A 22,858-nucleotide genomic window follows, 5' to 3' on the forward strand; every position below is an offset into this window, starting at 1 on the left:
AGATGGATATTTTCAAGTTTCGTAATCAAATTCTGATTTTGAGAGTCCCAAACGACATCGGCATATTCTAGAATTGGGCGAACAAATGATATGTAAATTTTTTAAAGTGTTAACCTATCAAGAACATTTTTCAATTTTCTCATTATATTTATTCTTTTGTAAGATTTAGAAATTATATATTCAATATGGTCGTTCCAGGATTCGTTGTTAGAAAAAAAGACACCTACAGATGTTTGTGTTTACTTACTATTTGTAGCTCTTGCCGGGGTATTCATATTTAATGGAGGATGAAAGGGTCCTTTTATTTTTTTGAAATTATCATACTTTCAGTCTTTTGGGCATTAAAATTCACAAGCCATTTCTTAATTTGACCAATTATAAATCTTATCTAAATTGTTATTTAAAATTATAGTTGCTTCTATTGGATTGTCAACCATAATATATAAATGTTTGTTTACATTTTTATTTCTCATAATTTCAACGAGCAATCTGCCTTTTGTAGTTTTGTAAAAACGGTGAACTTTTAAGCCTTAATTTTTCTCGGATACTGATCTTAATGTTGAACCATTTTGACAGACAGTTTTATTTTTTCAAATATTTGTCATTATAATTGATTACCATTAGATTATTTTCTGACGTTGCATGTGTTTTCTCGATAAGATTTCCTTCACGATCCTATACCAGATCTTTCACGATCCAATCCAATCGCAATACTTGACCACCGTCACCTATTCTTTCACGATAATTTTTCTCGATATACCGAATGACAGCCGTGACTATACACAGATTTTTTTTTTATAATTGTGTTCTAAGGGACATAACTCGATTACATTTAAAGATATTTTAGAAATTTTATCACGTGATTTCCCACACATCCTCTTCCGTCGAGTCATCCATTGGAGACAGCAGTGAAACTTATAGTGCTCGTCTACCAAGACTCGATCCAAAATGGTAAGAAACATCGAGTATCAGATTATAGTTTAATGTGTTCTTCAGATATTTTTCTTGTATTTGGTACAATGTAGCGAACCACTTTTTAACGTTCTTTGAATAAAACAACTTTTTAAGTGCACCAGACATTTCACCATTCCTATGTAATGACGTATGTCGATTTTGTGACGTCGAAATTAATAATTTTGAATCATTTATAAACATATTAAAGAAGAATTGATACAATTTTAATATTTTGATGCTTGTATAACTTTGTCATCAGAGTTTATAATTGTAAAATCAAACAATAACAAATGCTGAATTAAATCTGTCAAATACCACATGTTGAACTTTGCCGGTTCGAATATGGTCAGTTATGCAATATACGCAAAAAAAATATGTGCGATAATATATGATTTGTTAAAGATTTAATTTGAATGAAATTATATCAAAAACTTTCTTGTTGTCATTCTTATAAAATTAGATCAAACTTTTTGAATGTACAAATGTATACATGTGTACCAAAGACGAAATTCGTGACCGGTCACTTTTATACTTTCAGTTACTTGTGGAGAGAATTCCAGAATACATCATCAAACTTGATTTTTTGACCCTATTGTTATTTATTTAAATTTATGGAATCCTTTAATATATATGTTATATTAGTATTCAAGTTTGAAACTAGTATTCTTTATAGTTACTTTGTTTTGAAAACTTTCATAATCTAACAAGTACCGAGCTCAGCTACAAATGTAAAAGGTTAAACAGTCTTAAATTGCTAATGGACATGCACTGGGTTATTTCACAATATTGGACATTTGGAATTGACTACAGAGATCTAGTTACTTATTTCTAGTTGATTGTTTTAATTTGATGGTTAAAGACAGATAATCTGAATATTTGCAATTATTTGTTGGAAATTCTGTATGCATCTAGATCTCTGCAATATTGAAGGGGCATCGGTGGAACAGTGGTCTTCGTAGTCGGACTACTGTATCACTAGCCTGTCAACTCTGAGGTTGCGAGTTTGAATCCTGCATGTGGCAGGTGCGCTCGACTCCAATCTTAAACAACTAGGATTGTCAGTTTACTGAAGGTCGGTGGTTCTCTCCTCTCTTCCTCTACCAATAAAAACTGAATGCACGAAATAGCACAATAGTGCTGAATGTTGTGTTAAAACATCAATCTGCAATGTTGATAACTTGTATGAAGGTTAATACTTGTAAATTCGTGTGAATACGACCACACATTAGTTGACTTGAATGTTGAAGAAATATACAGCTAATTTAAATATTCTGTTGTTCAGATGAGTAACTTTTGAACAGTATAAACTCAGTTTTAGAAAAATGCTAAGTTTTAGTACTAACTTAAATATTGCTTGTTTTAAACTTTATAGTATATATTGTACATATACTAAAACTCCTGTTACCAAGTTTCACAAAGTTTAAATTGAATTTCTTTTCAGGTGAACTTTACCGTAGATCAGATCCGTGAGATCATGGATCGGAAAAATAACATAAGAAACATGTCTGTCATTGCTCACGTAGACCATGGCAAATCCACACTGACAGATTCCCTTGTAAGCAAAGCTGGTATTATTGCCTCTTCTAGAGCAGGTGAAACAAGATTCACAGATACCAGGAAAGATGAACAAGAAAGATGTATCACCATTAAATCAACGTAAATAACTTCATCAAAAAAAAATTGAATCGGGGGTGGGGGCGATGATAATTGTAGCATAAATTTATGTACTTTGGTCAGGTTTATGAATTTTTGTCAAATGTTCATTTTCCTACGATACAGGGTAAAATGTTTTGCTCCATATCACCCACTTTTTTTCATAGAAGACTTTAATAAAAAGGTCATTACCAAAATTTAAGCAGATTCTAGATTTTTTTTCTGACATTTTGAAACTCAAATAATGCCAATGCTAAATATAAGGTAAAAGTCTGAGTCAGCATTTCCTGCCACTTTTATGCTCCTGTCGTAGCGGAGGGGGTATTAAGTTTTACCTTTGTCCGTCTGTACGTCCCAAAATTGGTTTCAGTTCTCCAACTTTAGTTTGCCTCAACCAAATGTTATGAAACTTATACACAATGCTTATTACCACAAAACACAGATCAAGTTTGAATTTTGGTGGCGTCACTTTTACCGTTCTAGAGTTATGCCCCTTTACAAATGGAAAAATTGCTGAAATTTTCGTTTCCGTTCTCTTAACTTTAATTGCCTCAACCAAATGTTATGAAACTTCTACACAATGCTTATTACCACAAACACAGACCAAGTTTGAAGATTGGTGGCGTCACTTTTACTGTTTTAGAGTTGTGCCCTTTACAAATGAAAAAAATGCTGAAATATTTGTTTCTGTTCTCTAACTTTAGTTGCCTCAACCAAATGTTATGAAACTTATAAGCAATGCTTATTACCACAAAACTCAGATCAAGTACAAATTTGGGTGGCGTCACTTTTACAGTTCTTGAGTTATGTCCCTTTATAACGTTATATGTAAGCAGGGGCATCATCTGTGTCCAATGGACACATTCCCAATTTATTTAAAAATAAAATTTCTATATAAACCTATCAATATTTTTAGCTTATTTTGTTCCTTTACTTTTGCTCTTCTAACTTATAGTATCAAATTTAAAGTCATTTTTTTTTTAATTTCACCTAACTACATAAACTTTCAGAGAAACCTTCAATATATAATGGGATATAGGTTTGTAAAAGTATGGAATGTACTCTATAAGCGGCTAAAATATTCATATTGTTTTCTGGCTTTTAATTGTTAAACAATGTGTTTAATGTTGAAAACTTTCTGTTGAAAAAAAAGGGTTCAATTTTTTGTTCAGTATAAATGAATTAAGTCTAGATGTGCATGTGGAAAAAGCATTAAATTGTCCTTTAAAAAAAACGAGACCCCCACTTATTTTTGGATCAGTAGGTCAAAGTGCCTAAAGGTAGACTGAAATTTTGTGGAAAGATGGGTTTCCGGGCAATATCTCTTTTGCCATTTATTTGATTTTTACAAATCTTGGGTATATAATCCTCCATGAAACAGAAAAGTCCCCAAATTTTTTTTATAGATAATATCTTCTGAACTTATTCAGACTTTACATTCCTCACAAAAAAAAACTTTTATTATACTAAAAATCCGTAAAAGATTGGCTCCTTCATAAATAAAGCACTCTTTTGTAATTTTTATACGACCGCAAAAATTGAAAATTTTTTGGTCGTATATTGGTATGACGTTGGCGTCGTCGTCGTCGTCTGGCGTCGTCCGAAGACACATTGGTTTTCGCACTCTAACTTTAGTTTAAGTGAATGGATCTCCATGAAATTTTACCATAAGGTTCAATACCACGAAAGGAAGGTGGGGATTGATTTTGGGGGTTATGGTACCAACAGTTAAGGAATTAGGTGCCAAAAAGGGGCCAAAAATAAGCATTTTTGTAACTTTCAGACAATAACTTGTGTGTAAGTGTATGGATCTCTCTGACATTGTACCACAAGGTTCCATATCACAAAGGGAAGGCTGTAATTGATTTTGGGGGTAATTGCCTCAAAATTTTAGGAATTAGGGGCCAAAAAACAAGCATTTTTCTAGTTTCATGACAATAACTTGTGTGTAAGTGTTTGGATATTTCTGAAATTGTACTACAAGGTTCCATATCACAAAGGGAAAGCTGGAATTGAGTTTGGGGGTAATTGCCCTAAACGTTTAGGAATTGGGGGCCAAAAATAAGCATTTTTCTAGTTTCCAGACAATAACTTGTGTTCAAGTGTATGGATCCCTCTGAAATTGTACTGCAAGGTACCATACCACAAAGGGAAGGCTTGGATTGAGTTTGGGGGTGATGAATCATAAGGGGGTTCAAAAAATTTGGGGGGGGGATTTTTTTTCTTCTTTTTTTTTCTTTTTTTCCTTTTTTTTTTCTTTTAAAATTTTCCATTTTAAGTTGGTTATTTCTGATTAATATTTAAAAGCAAATAATAATGATATGGTAGGAGATACACACCAAACAGGATGTGTAAATTATTATATAATAAGTATTGTGCAATAGCAAGAAATTTTCAATTGCACAGTATTGCACAATTGCAAGAAATCTTCAATTGCACAATAGCAAGAAATCTTCAATTGCACAGTATTGCGCAATAGCAAGAAATATCCAATAGCACAATATTGCGCAATAGCAAGAAATTGTCAATTGTACAGTATTGCACAATAGTAAGAAATATTCAATTGCACAGTATTGTGCAAAAGAAGATACTTCGTATAAATTGCTTATTTCTTGATCAATTTCAATGGGGTTTTATTCTTGAATTCTTGGGGTTCTTTAATATGCTGAATCTAACCGTGTATTAAGTTTTTGGATTTTTGGCCCCGTTTTTAAATTGGTCCACATTGAGGTCCAAAGGGTCCAAAATTTAACTTTGTTTGATTTCATCAAAAATTGAATTATTGGGGTTCTTTGATATGCCGAATCTAACCGTGTATTTAGATTCTTAATTTTTGGTTCCGTTTTCAAATTGGTCTACATTAAGGTCAAAAGGGTCCAAAATTAAAGTTAGTTTGATTTTAACAAAAATTGAATTTTTAGGGTACTTTGATATGCTGAATCTAAACATGTATTTAGATTTTTGATTATGGGCCCAGTTTTCAAGTTGGTCCAAATCGGGGTCCAAAATTAAACTTTATTTGATTTCAACAAAAATTGAATATATGGGGTTCTTTGATATGCTGAATCTAACCATGTATTTAGATTTTTGATTTTTGGGCCCCGTTATCAACTTTGTCCACATTGAGGTCAAAAGGGTCCAAAATTAAACTTTGTTTGATTTCATCAAAAATTGAATTCTTGGGGTTCTTTGATATGCTGAATCTAACCATGTATTTAGATTTTTTATTTGTGGACCCGCTATCAAATTGGTTCATATTGAGGTCAAAAGGGTCCAAAATTAAACTTTGTTTGATTCATCAAAAATTGAATTATTGGGGTTCTTTGATGTGCCAAATCTAACCGTGTATTTCGATTTTTAATTTTGGGTCCCGTTTTTAAATTGGTCTACATTAAGGTCCAAAGGGTCCAAAATTAAACTTAGTTTGATTTTAACAAAAATTGAATTCTTGGGGTTCTTTGATATGCTGAATCTAAACATGTGTTTAGATTTTTGATTATGGGCCCAGGTTTCAAGTTGATCCAAGTTGGGGTCCAAAATTAAACTTTGTTTGATTTCAACAAAAATTGAATATATGGGGTTCTTTGATATGCTGAATCTAAACATGTATTTAGATTTTAGATTTTTGGCCCAGTTTTCAAGTTGGTCCAAATTGGGGTCCAAAATTAAACTTTGTTTGATTTCAACAAAAATTGAATATATGGGGTTCTTTGATATGCTGAATCTTACCATGTATTTAGATTTTTTATTTGTGGGCCCGCTATCAAATTGGTTCATATTGAGGTCAAAAGGGTCCAAAATTAAACTTTGTTTGATTTCATTAAAAATTTAATTATTGGGGTTCTTTGATATGCCAAATCTAACCGTGTATTTAGATTTTTAATTTTGGGTCCCGTTTTTAAATTGGTCTACATTAAGGTCCAAAGGGTCCAAAATTAAACTTAGTTTGATTTTAACAAAAATTGAATTTTTGGGGTTCTTTGATATGTTGAATCTAAACATGTGTTTAGATTTTTGATTATGGGACCAGTTTTCAAGTTGGTCCAAGTTGGGGTCCAAAATTAAACTTTGTTTGATTTCAACAAAAATTGAATATATGGGGTTCTTTGATATGCTGAATCTAAACATGTTTTTAGATTTTTGGCCCAGTTTTCAAGTTGGTCCAAATTGGGGTCCAAAATTAAACTTTGTTTGATTTCAACAAAAATTGAATATATGGGGTTCTTTGATATGCTGAATCTTACCATGTATTTAGATTTTTTATTTGTGGGCCCGCTATCAAATTGGTTCATATTGAGGTCAAAAGGGTCCAAAATTAAACTTTGTTTGATTTCATTAAAAATTTAATTATTGGGGTTCTTTGATATGCCAAATCTAACCGTGTATTTAGATTTTTAATTTTTAGTCCCGTTTTTAAATTGGTCTACATTAAGGTCCAAAGGGTCCAAAATTAAACTTAGTTTGATTTTAACAAAAATTGAATTTTTGGGGTTCTTTGATATGTTGAATCTAAACATGTGTTTAGATTTTTGATTATGGGACCAGTTTTCAAGTTGGTCCAAGTTGGGGTCCAAAATTAAACTTTGTTTGATTTCAACAAAAATTGAATATATGGGGTTCTTTGATATGCTGAATCTAAACATGTATTTAGATTTTTGGCCCAGTTTTCAAGTTGGTCCAAATTGGGGTCCAAAATTAAACTTTGTTTGATTTCAACAAAAATTGAATATATGGGGTTCTTTGATATGCTGAATCTTACCATGTATTTAGATTTTTTATTTTGTGTGCCTGCTATCAAATTGGTTCATATTGAGGTCAAAAGGGTCCAAAATTAAACTTTGTGATTTCATCAAAAATTGAATTATTGGGGTTCTTTGATATGCCAAATCTAACCGTGTATTTAGATTTTTAATTTTGGGTCCCGTTTTTTAAATTGGTCTACATTAAGGTCCAAAGGGTCCAAAATTAAACTTAGTTTGATTTTAACAAAAATTGAATTCTTGGGGTACTTTGATATGCTGAATCTAAACATGTGTTTAGATTTTTGATTATGGGACCAGTTTTCAAGTTTGTCCAAGTTGGGGTCCAAAATTAAACTTTGTTTGATTTCAACAAAAATTGAATATATGGGGTTCTTTGATATGCTGAATCTAACCATGTATTTTGATTTTGGACATTGGACCATAATAGGTAAATTAAAAAAATTCCAGTTCTTAGACCACATTCTTTCTGTGTCAGAAACCTATGCTGTGTCAAATATTTAATCACAATCCAAATTCAGAGCTGTATCAAGCTTGAATGTTGTGTCTATACTTGCCCCAACTGTTCAGGGTTCGACCTCTGCGGTCGTATCAAGCTGCGCCCAGCGAAGCATTTTATTAAATTTTAGCTATGAAAATATGTAGATCAACGGGAAATATTAAATGAATATTAATCTGTTTGATTTGCAGCGCAATTTCACTTTACTATGAACTGAAAAAAAGTGATTTGCAGTACATTACCCAGCAAAAAGATCCTGACAACAGAAATGATTTCTTGATCAATCTGATTGATTCTCCTGGCCACGTTGATTTCTCATCTGAAGTAACAGCAGCTTTAAGAGTAACTGATGGTGCTCTTGTTGTTGTAGATTGTGTTTCTGGTAAGTGTGTATGATCATCATTTATGGAACTAAATAGTCATAAAAGCCAATATTGCTTCTCCACTGCCATTGGTTAAAGTTTACACTAAAGTTCTGATTGTGTGTATAGCGGTTTTGTTAGATTGATGAGACTTCACAGCCATTTCCCATTTGTGAGGGCAATTAGTATTTAATTTCCTCATCACATTTCATTGTTATTTTTCTGGAATGATGGTACTTTTTTGTTAGAGATCTCTTTTTTGTTTTTGCATGTTTGTATCAACACTTGTGCTTGTAGTAAACAAATGTTATAAACCTGTCTAAACTCTTTGTAAAGACAGCTGTACATGTATGCTGCCCTCTTTATTCTTAGCTATTTGTCTGGTTTGGTTGCTGTGACATTCACATATACCTGGCATTTGCTTTCATTCATACAATCAATTGAGGTATAGGTCAGCATTCAGGTCTAACAAGGTTAGCTTCAGTGACTGGCTGAAGACCCTTAAAATTACATTTAGGTAGGGTTGATATATATATGTTAAACTTTCCGAGGTAATGTTATAGTCAAGTACAATGTGGGTCATCCTGAATTATTTCACTTTCATCCCCATTCCCGACTCAATTGAGTAATGGTCATGATTATTTAATCCATATCTTATTTCAGGTGTATGTGTACAGACTGAAACCGTACTTAGACAAGCTATTGGAGAAAGAATTAAACCAGTTCTGTTCATGAACAAGATGGACTTGGCTTTGTTGACACTTCAGATTGAAGCTGAACCTCTGTATCAAACTTTTCAAAGAATTATTGAAAACATTAATGTCATTATTGCAACATATGACGTAGAAGGAAATCCCATGGGTGATTTAGCGGTATGTTGATAGATTGGTTAATCAGTCAGAGCTCAGACATAAAAATTGTCTTAATTTTGCTTTTGACTCGTAGACGTATAAATTTGTATGTTTCATTGGTTGTCTCCCTTTATTTTAAAACAAAAAAACAACTTGGAACAAGTCATTTAATGTTAAGCAAAAAATATTTGACCTGAATCAAATTGTTGCGATTTATGACCTCATCTTACATTAGTGTTTGATTTATAATTTCTTACGGTCAGGCGGGTGTATCATTTATGTCTTACAGACAGCACAACAATTTTAAGTTGTACTTCAACATCACTGCTTGTCAAATCTTAAGTATGTGGAACTATACTCATGCATATGGCAGAGCAGAGGGGGACATCTTCCATATCTAGTGTAATGTTATGTTAATGTTCTAACTTCATAGTTATGGAAGTTTTGCTAAAGCTTACTTTAGAGATAATGTGTAATACAAAATTTTTCAAGTTTTTTTTCACTGATAAATTCACTTGGTTTTATTGCAATTATCATTTTGATAGAGTCTGAGATTAAATTTACATTAAGTTTATCGTACCTTCTTGAATTAATGAAAATTAGAAGAAGTTTCTTCAAGATCATGATATAGCACTTTTACTCATGCAGCAGCAATAGCAGACGAGGAACCCTTTACAAATTTATAGAAGTCGAAATGTTTCAGTATATATTTGACTGATGTATACAGATAAGAATAAGTAAATAGAATGTTTGAATTTAATTGCAGGTTGATCCTAAAAGGGGAACTGTTGGTTTTGGAGCTGGTTTACATGGTTGGGCTTTCACTTTGAAAGACTTTGCTGCTATGTATACGAAGAAATTTGGCATAGCTGAGGATAAATTAATGAAGAGATTGTGGGGTGACAATTTCTACAACCATAAAGAAAAGAAATGGGACAAAGAACCAAGTTCAGGTGATCGTGGATTCGTCAAATTTTGTCTTTCTCCCATTTTCCAAGTATTTGATACATGCATGAAGAAGCCAAAAGAAGAAGCAATAGCTCTAGCAGAAAAAATGGGTGTCAAATTGACTGCAGAGGAAAAAGATAACCAAGAAAAGGGTCTTCTAAAGGTATGTTGTGTATTAGATATTAAATTACAATGTTGTACACAAGGTCATGATTTTATTTCCTGACAACATATATACAAATGGCATAAAGGAGTGCTCATTTCCTAAGTAATAAACTTGAGCTGTCAACATGCTGGTTTAGATATTTTAACCAAAAGAAACTTTCCCAATGCTGATATTTCTGTTACTTCAAACAGCAGGCTTCTTTTTTATTTACTCTGGATTTATTATTTTAGTGCTCAATTTTGTGGATTTTATGGTAAAAAGTATACATTTTGTATACTTAAATAATGCCCTACATGTATAAACCAAATAGTGGTTTGTGTGTTTACACGTTGTAATCCTTTGCTCCACAGATAACTAGTGAATACCTATAGTGTATTTCAAAATTAAACAGAAAGTTAAATGATTTTGAAATTTTATTTCCCAACAAAATATTAGGGAAAATTTGATTTGAGCCTTAATGGTATTGTTTTATTGTAGATTGTGATGAGGAAATGGTTGCCAGCTGGTGATGCATTGTTACAGATGATAGTCATTCATCTTCCATCCCCTGTAACAGCACAAAAATACAGATGTGAAATGTTGTATGAAGGTCCACAAGACGATCCTTGTGCCACAGGTAAAATTGGCAGAAAATCTTTGCAACTTTTTAAGAAAACAAACTCAGAACCCATTTGCCCTAAACTTTTTTCTTTAAAACTACATTTTATAGGTATTTTAATAATTCCTCCTCAAAGTTAAATACTGTTGAAATTTGATTTGCTTCAAGTGAAAAAAAACCTGTTGTAATAATAGCATTACATAAAGTTTCCAATTTCTTGTACATTGTAGAGTTCGAGTCCTGATTTAAAAAGGGCAGGGGGATAATACATCAGTGCATAAGCGGAATTGGAAAAAAATCGTGTGAATAAATTCCAATACTGGCATTTTATGGGGATAAATACTTTGAAGATATTAAAACAATATTGATTCCTCAAAAGGTTTGTCAAATGGGCATTGTATATCCTAGGTAATCTGATAGATGATATTTTTAAGAGCTATGTTATTACTAGTCATTGCATGGCATCATCTATCTGTAAACGAACACATTAAATTAGCTGTAAATGAAGAGTTTATATATGTTTGAATTTAACTGATCCAACTTTTATCTTTTCAGTGTTCTGCCCCTCGACAGAGCCAACAAAATTGCAATAATTTCACAGTAACATGCGCATGCCTCCGCCAAATCATAAAATCTAAATTTTGTTTTGGACCACAAAACACAGATTTAAATGGGAGTTTGAACAATTTAACTTTTGTCGCCTTTTGATAAATCATTTCCTTCAGAAATAAATAATGATGCTACTGCCTTTATTATATAGGCTGGTGCATCTGTGTCTTAGACACGATCTGTTTTTAGAAACATTCTTATTGCTAGTGATTTACAATATATCTCCACTCGATGAATAGTTGAAGGGTCACATGTTGAAAATGTATGTTTCAAGTATCTTAAGTGGTGAAATGTCTGTAACCACTCAGAACAGAAAGAGAATCTATATTTATCTTGCCTTATAAACATATTTAGAGATTATTTTTTTTAATTTTTTTCAGCCATTAAAACCTGTGATCCCAAAGGAGAGCTGATGATGTACATCTCCAAAATGGTACCCACATCTGACAAAGGTAGATTCTTTGCTTTTGGTCGTGTGTTTGCTGGTACAGTAGGAACTGGTATCAAATGCAGAATCATGGGTCCCAACTTTACCCCAGGGAAGAAAGAAGATCTATATGAGAAAAATATTCAGAGGTGAGAAAATGTTGAAAAGGTCATATTAAAAAGTTAAATATATGCTTTGAATTTTAAATATTTTTTTTAATTGATGCAATGAGTCATTTATTTCCTAGTGCCTGATACAGTAGGTCTTGTTTTTACAGGTCAGTTATTTTAAGTTCTTATGAAGGGCTGTTCCATAAAAACATACATGGGACACGGGGAAGGCACTTCCAAATCTCAACCATGGGTGTGTGTCATCTATGTTTTTGCATAGTGGAAAAGTCAGTGAAATTCTAATTGGTTACCCCATGTTTAAAGTGCCTTCCCTAGGTTACCATGTATGTTTAAATGGAACAGCCCTACTTAGATAAATATTGTATATGTACAAAGATATATTCTTGGTGGTGTATTTGATATTTAAATTGTTTTCCCAAAAAATATTTCAGAACTATTCTAATGATGGGACGTTACACAGAACCAATTGAAGATGTACCTTGTGGTAATATATGTGGATTGGTTGGTGTAGATCAATACTTGATTAAAACTGGAACTCTCTCCACCTACAAAGAAGCTCACAACTTTAGAACAATGAAATTCAGTGTTAGTCCTGTAGTCAGAGTAGCAGTTGAATGTAAAAACCCTTCAGATTTGCCAAAATTGGTTGAAGGACTGAAACGTTTAGCAAAATCAGATCCTATGGTACAGGTATGTATTTGAAATTAAATTTTGGGTGTTAATCAGAACAATAAGAGTTGCACTTCTGAAAATGGCACACATTGTACATGTACACTGTCATGCAAATTTAATACAAGATTGATGCTCAACAGTAATGGATATTGGAACAAAGGATTTAAATACAGAAAATTCATTTCACATACACAGGCTATTTAGAGGCAGTTTATAACCATTTATTTGTTTATTGTAATAAAATTTCTTATTTTATATTTATTTACTTTTAGTGTATTATTGAAGAAACTGGAGAACATATTATTGCTGGAGCTGGAGAGTTGCATTTGGAAATTTGCTTAAAGGACTTGGAGGAAGATCATGCCTGTATTCCCCTTAAGAAGTCAGACCCAGTTGTATCATACAGAGAAACAGTCTCAGAAGAGTCGAGTCTGACTTGTCTTTCTAAATCACCAAACAAACACAATAGGTTGTTCATGAGAGCAGCTCCTTTACCAGAAGGGTGTGCTGAAGCTATAGACAATGTAAGTTTCATGGCAGCTATTGATTGCTTGTTCTTGCTCATTGTCCTGTGGGCATTAGAGTTTGAACCATGATACTATTTCCGTGACTTAGTGGTCAATATAGACAGAATATCCTGGTCAATGAGAGTGCAGTACAATTTTTTTCATGAACCATTAAATACACTGCATGACTATGCAAGAATTGATTACATTATCAGCACCCATTACATATTGCAACTTACGCTAAAAAGATTTTTCTGGGGAAATTTAACTAGCAGTGAAAGATTAACAAGTCTTGCAAGTCTAATTTCTAATTATCTAACTGGTCAAATTTTAAGATGAGCACTGAACAATCAACAAGCCTATTTTAATTCATTGGACAAAAATCTCGAGATGTTTTTTAAAAAAAAAGTCGGGAATTAAGTGAGTGTTTTAATTTTATCTATCTTTTCTTTGTGAATGTATAATTCATGCTTATTACTGAATTTTGGGAACTTGATTTGGGGTATCTTTATATGGCACATCTGATATTTAGTTCTGTATTTTGACCTGCGTTGCTGAAGGCACTAGCAGATCTAAAAAGCGCACAACTCGGACTCAGTCCCTCCTTCCCAAAGAAACCAGTAAAGCAGGCGAGATATGTCATTGTGCACACTCTTGTTACTATTTACATACTGAATATGATTTCACATATACATGATATAGTAAAGCATTTCATTAGTTTTTTGGTTTGCCTGCCACAAATGTTGCATAATGGGAGACATAGATGATAAGTTAAGAGTCAAGTATATTTGTTCAATATTATGATTTTGTGATTTGGCCAAGTGTATATGTAGCAAAAAATCTTTCAACTCATTATTTTCTTTATGAATGATTGATAACTGTGATCAGTATTTCATCTTGTCCGTGACATACAAGTTTTATGATATAGGGTGACATAGCTCCACGTCAAGAAATTAAAGAGAGAGGAAGGTACATGGCAGACAAGTTTGACTTTGATGTTGGAGAAGCCAGGAAGATCTGGTGTTTTGGACCTGAAGGAACTGGTCCTAATCTGTTGATGGATGTTACAAAGGGAGTACAGTATCTGAATGAAATTAAGGACAGTGCTATTGCTGGATTCCAGTGGGCTACTAAAGAGGTATGTACTGAAATTAAAGGACAGTTGGTGTGGAAGTTGGCTGAACAAATATAAGCATAAAAGTTCATTTATATTTGGAATTATTAAAAACTGTCATTATAAAGGTTTTTGTACCTGATTAAGAATAACTGATATTACAGAACTGTTTGATTGTTGATCACCACTGCAATAAGTCCAGTATTTAGTTTGCCTCAACCAAGTGTTATGAAACTTAAACTCAATGCTTATAACCACAAAACACAGATCAAGTTTGAATTTTGGTGGCGTCACTTTTACCGTTCTAGAGTTATGCCCCTTTACAAATGGAAATCCGTTCTATAACTTAAGTTTGCCTCAACCAAATGTTATGAAACTTGTACACAATGCTTATTACCATAAAACTCAGATCAAGTACAAATTTGGGTAGTGTCATCTGTGTCCCATGGACACATTCCCCATTTTTGTCGAGCCTGCGACTTTTGTCGCAGAAAGCTCGACATAGGGATAGTGATCCGGCGGCGGCGTTAGCTAACTTCTTAAAAGCTTTATATTTTAGAAGGTGGAAGGTCTGGATGCCTTATACTTTGTATATGGATGCCTCATGTTACGAAGTTTCCGTCCGTCACATGTCCAATGTCCTTGACCTCATTTTCATGGTTCAGTGACTACTTGAAAAAAAAGTTAAGATTTTTTGTACTGTTAGATTCTCTCTTATTATAAGTAATAGGATAACTATATTTGGTATGTGCGTACCTTGCAAGGTCCTCATGCCCGTCAGACAGTTTTCACTTGACCTCGACCTCATTTCATGGATCAGTGGACAAGGTTAAGTTTTGGTGGTCAAGTCCATATCTCAGATATTATAAGCAATAGGTCTAGTATATTCGGTGTATGGAAGGACTGTAAGGTGTACATGTCCAACTGGCAGGTGTCATCTGACCTTGACCTCATTTTCATGGTTCAGTGGTTATAGTTAAGTTTTTGTGTTTTGGTCTGTTTTTCTTATACTGTATGCCATAGGTCTACTATATTTGGTGTATGGAATGATTGTAAGGTGTACATGTCTAGTGGGCAGATGTCATCTGACCTTGACCTCATTTTCATGGTTCAGTGGTCAAAGTTAAGATTTTGAGTTTTGGTCTTTTTTTCTAATACTATATGCAATAGTTCAACTATATTTGGTATGTGCGTACCTTGCAAGCTCCTCATGCCCGTCAGACAGTTTTCACTTGACCTCGACCTCATTTCATGGATCAATGAACAAGGTTAAGTTTTGGTGGTCAAGTCCATATCTCAGATACTATAAGCAATAGGTCTAGTATATTCGGTGTATGGAAGGACTGTAAGGTGTACATGTCCAACTGGCAGGTGTCATCTGACCTTGACCTCATTTTCATGGTTCAGTGGTTATAGTTAAGTTTTTGTGTTTTGGTCTGTTTTTCTTATACTGTATGCCATAGGTCTACTATATTTGGTGTATGGAATGATTGTAAGGTGTACATGTCTAGGGGGCAGGTGTCATCTGACCTTGACCTCATTTTCATGGTTCATTGGTCAAAGTTAAGTTTTTTGAGTTTTGGTCTTTTTTTCTAATACTATATGCAATAGTTCAACTATATTTGGTGTATGGAAATATTTTATGATCGATTTGGCAGTCAAGCAGGTTTTATTTGACCTTGACCTCATTTTCAAGGTTCATTGCTCAGTGTTAAGTTTTTGTGTTTTGGTCTGTTTTTCTTAAACTATAAGCAATAGGTCAACTATATTTGTTGTATGGAAGAATTGTTAGCTGTACATGCCTGCCTAGAATGGTTCATCTGACCTTGACCTCATTTTCATGGTTCAGTAGTCAATGTTTAGTTTACTTGGTTAATGTTAAGTTTATGTGACAGTTGTAATAAAGCTTTATATTTAGGACTATCAACATAATATCAATGATTAGTAAAGAAGGCGAGACATTTCAGTGTGTGCACTCTTGTTTTTATTTGCATTATATCGTCCTGGCTGAAATTTAAAGGACTTTCCCTGTGTTTGGTAAACTATGCATCAGTCTTACTTGATTGCACTTCAAATGTTTTATGTATGTGTTTGTATTTAAAATGGCTTCCCAACTAAACGGTTTTCTCAAGTGCATTTTGTTGATGAGCGTGATTCAAAATTTATCACAATCAATTAAAAATTTGCTCATTCATTATTTTTTAGGGTGTATTGTGTGAAGAAAATGTAAGAGGTGTTCGTTATAACATTCATGATGTAACACTTCACGCTGATGCCATCCACAGAGGAGGTGGACAAATCATCCCCACAACAAGAAGAGTCTTGTATGCATGTCAGCTGACCGCAAAACCCAGAATTATGGAACCAGTTTTCCTTGTAGAAATTCAGGTATGAGTAGTTTGTATCATTTATAACATATTGGTAGATGTATAAAAACCTAAACAAGTCTTTAATATTAAATTTCAATAGTTGTGGGGGGGGGGACTTTTAACCTATTTCATAAACTGAAGAAGTCTTGTCATTTAGTGTCAATTTCCAAAATTGTTTGTTTCCAGATTCACTTGTGTGCTGACAAATTTCAGAAATGATATGATTTTGTTTAAACCAAGAAAATGTGTTACTTTAGATATTGTTTACTTACAGTGTCCAGAACAGGCAGTTGGAGGTATTTACAGTTGTCTCAACAAGCGTCGTGGTCAGGTATTTGATAACCAACAGATTGGTAATACACCACAGTTTGTTGTAAAGTCTTATCTTCCAGTAAATGAATCATTTGGTAAGAATCATATTCATCCTAGCTATTGATGCTCGCATATTTTTTTTTCTTGTCTCTTTTTCTTGACCATTCTTGAATTAAACTCTGCCATGATAATGATTAAATGCAGGCCGTATGACTTGAAGCATCCTTGTCGAATAATTGTTCATACTGATCTCTTCATTTACATGAATTTTACCTTCCTTTGTAATTTCAAAAACTGTATGTTATATATATATATGTGTACTCGTGTATAAAGGATCTTCTTAAAACTATTGAAGGCATTTCAAGAAAAAATTTCCCATGTTTGGTAAATAGTCTTTTAATGTCAACATAAATGACTTTTTTATGCCCCCGCCGCAGAGGAGGGGGCATTAAGTTTTACCCTTGTCCGTCCATACGTACGTCCCAAAGCTGGTTTCCGTTAACTAACTTTAGTTTGCCTCAACCAAATGTTATGAAACTTATACACAATGCTTATTACCACAAAACACAAATTGAGTTTGAAAATGGGTGGTGTCACTTGTACCATTCTTGAGTTATGCCCCTTTATAAACATAAAAAATGCAGAATTTTTATGCCCCCGCCGTAGTGGAGGGGGCATTAAGTTTTACCCTTGTCCATCTGTACGTCCCAAAGTTGGTTTCCGTTCTCTCTCTTTGCTTATTACCACAAAACACAGATCAAATTGAATTTTGGTGGTGCCACTTAAACCGTTGTAGAGTTAAGCCCCTTTACAAATGGAAAAATTGCTGAATTTTTCGTTTCCGTTCTCTAACTTTAGTTTGCCTCAACCAAATGTTATGAAACTTATACACAATGCTTATTACCACAAAATACAGATCGTTTGATTTTTGGTGGTGTCACATTTACTGTTCTAGAGTGATGCCCCTTTACAAAAGGAAAAATTGCTTAATTTTTCGTTTCCATTCTCAAACTTAAGTTTGCCTCAACCAAATGTTATGAAACTTATACACAATACTTATTACTACAAAACTCAGATCAATAACGAATTTGGGTAGTGTCACTTTTACCGTTCTTCAGTTATGTCCCTTTATAACTATGATATGCAAGCGGGGGCATCATCTGTGTCCCATGGACACGGACACATTCCCTATTTATTTAATTTTTATTTCCTTCATTTACCCTTTTTTGACGCTTTGTTCATATACAAGGGTAATAATAAGCTTATATCATGTATATATAAGGAATTTTACATTATTTTTATACGCCCATTTACGGGACGTATTATGGTATACCGTTGTCCGTCCGTCGTCAACATGTCAGATATTAACTCGAAAACGCTTTAACCAATTTGCAGAAAACTTTGAATTGTTTACATCTATTAACGTGAGCTCCCTTTTGTTTTTTATAAATTTTAGATTTTACGGTTCTGAGTTATTGGGTTTTATTCATTAAAAAAAGGGGGATTTTCCAGTTTTCGGACAACAACTCAAAAATGCTTTCACCAACTTGCAAGAAATTGTGGTGAATTGTTTATATCTATTGACATGAGCTCCCTTACTATTTTTATAAATTTTAGATTTTACTGTTTCCCATTTGCAGGGTTTTATTCATAAAAAAAAGGGGGATTTTCCAGTTTTCAGACAAAAACTCAAAATTGCTTTCAGCAGTTCTTATGAAACTTTGGTGAATTGTTTATATCTATTGATGTAAGCTCCCTTTAGAATTTTATAAATTTTACATTTTACATTTCTGAGTTATTGGGTTTTATTCATTAAAAAAAGGGGCGATTTCCAGTTTTCAGACAATAACTCAAAAATGCTGTGAGCAATTCTTATGAAACTTGGTGAATTGTTTATATCTATTCATGTAAGCTCCCTTTTGATTTTCATAAATTTCTAATATGACATTGAGAATTAATTGAACTTTATTTGTTTATAGTCTGAGAACAGATTTACTAAGTATTGCGCATCAGCACTGTGTATTGCACAACAGCAAGAAATCTTTAATTGAATATAAATTCAATTCATATATAACCAATTTCAAGTTCTTTGACTACAATTATTCAGAAACGAAACCTATAATATTTAATTACAATCCAAATTCAGACCTTTATCATCCATTTTTGCCCCAAGTGTTCAGAGTTGGACCTCTTAGGCTCAGCTGCGCTTAGGGAAACAGTTTATTCAAATTCTTGAATTAATATTTCTGATTGGCAACCACTGTTCTACATGTCATTGCAGCTTTAGAAACCTATTTTTAGAAAATAGCAAAAACGTGGAGAAATGTCCTCTTTGGACTACCAAGATCAAATTTGTTTTGCTTTCTTAGCTATGATGTAGTGCCCATAAAATGAAGCATATGCATTGGTATGCAACACAAAAATTCTTATGCAAGGTGCAAATATAATTACAAGGGGGAGGGATGAAAATCTGTCAATTAATTTTAATTGGCCTTACTATGGTCCAGTGACTTTCAATTAATTACCAGTTTTCAAATGTCAAGTTTTCTGTTTAAGTTAGTTTGATAGGAACTACTTACAATGACAATATTTTCTATATAGTTACATTACTGTTTGTACATCTCAGTTTGTTAACCATTCTGAGGTCCTGTCCACTAGTTCATGGTCCAGTGACTGATTTAATTTGCAATGTTGCTTTCCATCAGATTGTCTTTTTCTGAATCTTGTGCCAACAGGTGAGACATATCTCTGTGTCAACAGTTTATTAGTATGTCATTTGAATATCACCATTCCTAGTAAGCCACATGTATGTTTTATGGTAAATATTTCAGTTGAAAATTTTAAACTTTCATTTACTTTGTACTGCATATTTTATAAAATTTGATTGTTTTTTTCCCTCAGGTTTTACAGGGGACTTGAGATCATCAACTGGTGGCCAAGCCTTCCCACAGTGTGTGTTTGATCATTGGGCAGTCATGCCAGGAGATCCATTTGACAGTTCATCTAAACCAGGAGAAGTTGTCACTGTTACAAGAAAACGTAAAGGAATGAAAGAAGGCATCCCCGCCCTTGACAATTATCTTGACAAAATGTAAAATGAGTGATCTAAAAGTGCTATTTCATCATGTAAAGTTGATCATTGAAAATTTTATTTGAACTCTTGATTGCAAAAAAGTTATTTATTTATTGGTTCTGTTTTAAGTTATATTTTTATGGTGAACCACACAAGCTGGATACAGAAAAAAACTAGTGCTATACACATGATTGAAATAATAAATCTGAAAGGAAGAAAGAACATCCTTAATAAAATAAGCTAAGAAAAAGAAGACAAAAAGGTTGTTCAGTGTTATTTTTGATCCAGCCAAGCTGGGTCTATGTTATCGCTCCGGATTTTAAGATGGTTCAGCATTCTAGTATAAACAATATTTTATTCAGAAATCAAATGAATAAAAATGTAAAGCAAAACAATGCAAGTATTGGGAAACCAGTGAAAAGTCATTTATACAAATTACTCTCCTATTGAATGACAAAATTAATTACAATGGACAGATCAATGTACAATCATATATATATATGTATATATATTAACAAAAGAAAAGTAATGGAAATAAACATCTAATGAAGAAAACTGCTTTTAACATTGGCTGACATGTATTTGAGCCTACAAGAATTATTCTGTGAATCGTTTTAGTTTTCAATATATAGTCTTGTACAATAAGAAAGTTGTTTTTATTGTCTATATTCAAAATGTTTGGATCACCATGGAGTAACATTTCTATGCTAACAGTACTAACTAAATTGACAAAAAGGTCTGCACAAAGTCAATGATATATGAGAAAATTTAGAAGGAAGTATTCAGCAGTTTGTTTTCAAAGAAGTTCCCAATTTTTTCTGGTAAACATTAGCTTTAAGACTTCTACCCTCGATAGGGACTCCGGCATGATGTATCTGGCCTACTCTACTGCCTGAAGAAGAACCGTTTGAAATAGTAGAATTCTGAATGCAAGTGATGATGTGTCTATGACATGTCAATGACATGCAGAAAGTCATTATATAAAGATAATAAGTTGTGGTATGATTGCCAATGAGACTTCATCAGAGACCAAATGACGTAGAAGTTAACAATTATAGGTCACCATACAGCCTTCAACAATTAGAAAAACCCATACCACATAGTAAGCTATAAAAGGCCTTGAAATGACAAATGTAAAACAATTCAAACGTGGAAACTTAACAGCTGGGTTTTGATTTATTGATCACAAAATCAATATTTTAACCGATTAAAACAATATTCAAAGATCTAATTGTATTGGAATTGGTACTGTAAATTTATAAATTATTGCAAGGTTTTTATGCCCCTGCCGTAGCAGAGTTGGCATTAAGTTTTACCCTTGTTCGTACGTACATCCCAAAGTTGGTTTCCGTTCTCTAACTTTAGATTGCCTCAACCAAATGTTAAGAAACTTATTCACAATGCTTATTACCACAAAACAGATCAAGTTTGAATTTTGGTGGCGTCACTTATGCCTGTTTACAAATGGAAAAATTGCTGAATTTATGTTCCGTTCTCCAACTTTAGTTTGCCTCAACCAAATGTTATGAAACTTATACACAATGTTTATTACCACAAAACACAGATCAAGTTTGAATTTTGGTGGTGTCACTTTTACTGTTCTAGAGTTATGCCCCTTTACAAACAGAAAAATTCCTCCGTTCTCTTAACTTAAGTTTGCCTCAACCAAATGTTATGAAACTTGGGTAGTGTCACTTACCTTTTCTTCAGTTAAGTCCCTTTATAACTTTATATGATATGCAAACGGGGGCATCATCTGTGTCCCATGGACACATTCCCCATTTATTAATAATGCATCTGGGTGAGTATCGCAATAACAAGACCTCACAATCTGATACATATATCTGCAGAAATTCCTTAAATCCCAATAGTGATCTCGCATTTTCCCCCTTTTTGTCTCGCCTTGACGGTCGAAAAGCGAGACATAGGTATGCTTTTTCCGGCATTGGCATCGTCAACAATGTTTTAGTTTGTGATTAGGTCTACTTTATGATGAATCACTAGTGGAAGGTCAATGATATTTGGTATGCAGCTGTATTAGCATTGGTACATCTCATTACCATGTAGATTATTTGGCCCAGCCCCCTCAGTCCTGGTCTATTAACTTTGAAACTTTTGCTTAGTTTCCATGTATTAGTTTGTGATTAGGTCTAGTTTATGATGAACCACTATGGTAGGTCAATGATATTTGATATGCAGTTGTATAAGCATTGGCACATCTCATTTCCATGGAGATTATTTGGCTCTGCCCTCTCAGTCATGGTCTATTTACTTTGAAACTTTTGCTTAGTTTACATGTATTAGTTTGTGATTGGGTATGTTTAAGGGAACTGTTAGTAGTAGGTCAATGATAATTGGTATGCAGTTGTTTAAGCATTAGCAAAACTCATTTCCATGGAGAATATTTGGTCCTTACCCCTCAGTCATGGTCTATTGACTTTGAAACTTTTGCTTACTTTACATGTACAAGTTTGTTATTAGATCAGTTTAAGATGAACCACTAATGTTAAGTCAATGATATTTGGTATGTATGCAAATGTATTGGCATTTGCAAGTTTCGTTTCCATGGAGATTATATAGCCCCTCCCCTCATTATGGTTCATTGACTTTGAAACTTTTACATAGTTTACAAGTTGATGTTTGTGTTAAGGTTTGTTTGAAGGGAACGATTTATGAAAAGTCAATGATATTTAGTATGCAGTTGTAATAGCATTGGCACATCTCATTCCCATGGTGATTGTTTAGCCCTGTACATTCAGTCATGGTTCATTGACTTTGAATATTTGCATAACTTACAATGTTAAAGTATTGCTATTTAATTTCAACATTTGCATTATCCAAATAACAAATAGGC

General features: G+C 33.3%; 1 protein-coding gene across 1 annotated transcript; it reads left to right on the top strand.

Moving 5' to 3' along the window:
• Positions 1-840: 840 nt before the first annotated feature.
• LOC127734456 (elongation factor 2-like) lies at positions 841-20,265 on the top strand. The gene is made up of 13 exons (XM_052244339.1): positions 841-951; positions 2,396-2,610; positions 8,058-8,248; positions 8,892-9,100; positions 9,846-10,190; positions 10,671-10,809; positions 11,781-11,976; positions 12,390-12,648; positions 12,903-13,154; positions 14,065-14,274; positions 16,456-16,638; positions 16,894-17,026; positions 19,833-20,265. Exons 1-13 carry the CDS (start codon positions 949-951, stop codon positions 20,024-20,026), a joined length of 2,529 nt encoding a protein of 842 aa, XP_052100299.1. The 5' UTR covers positions 841-948; the 3' UTR covers positions 20,027-20,265.
• Positions 20,266-22,858: the final 2,593 nt, after the last annotated feature.

The sequence above is a fragment of the Mytilus californianus genome, unplaced genomic scaffold, assembly GCF_021869535.1.
Source record: "Mytilus californianus isolate M0D057914Y unplaced genomic scaffold, xbMytCali1.0.p SCAF_3, whole genome shotgun sequence".
Classification (NCBI taxonomy): Eukaryota; Metazoa; Mollusca; class Bivalvia; order Mytilida; family Mytilidae; genus Mytilus; species Mytilus californianus.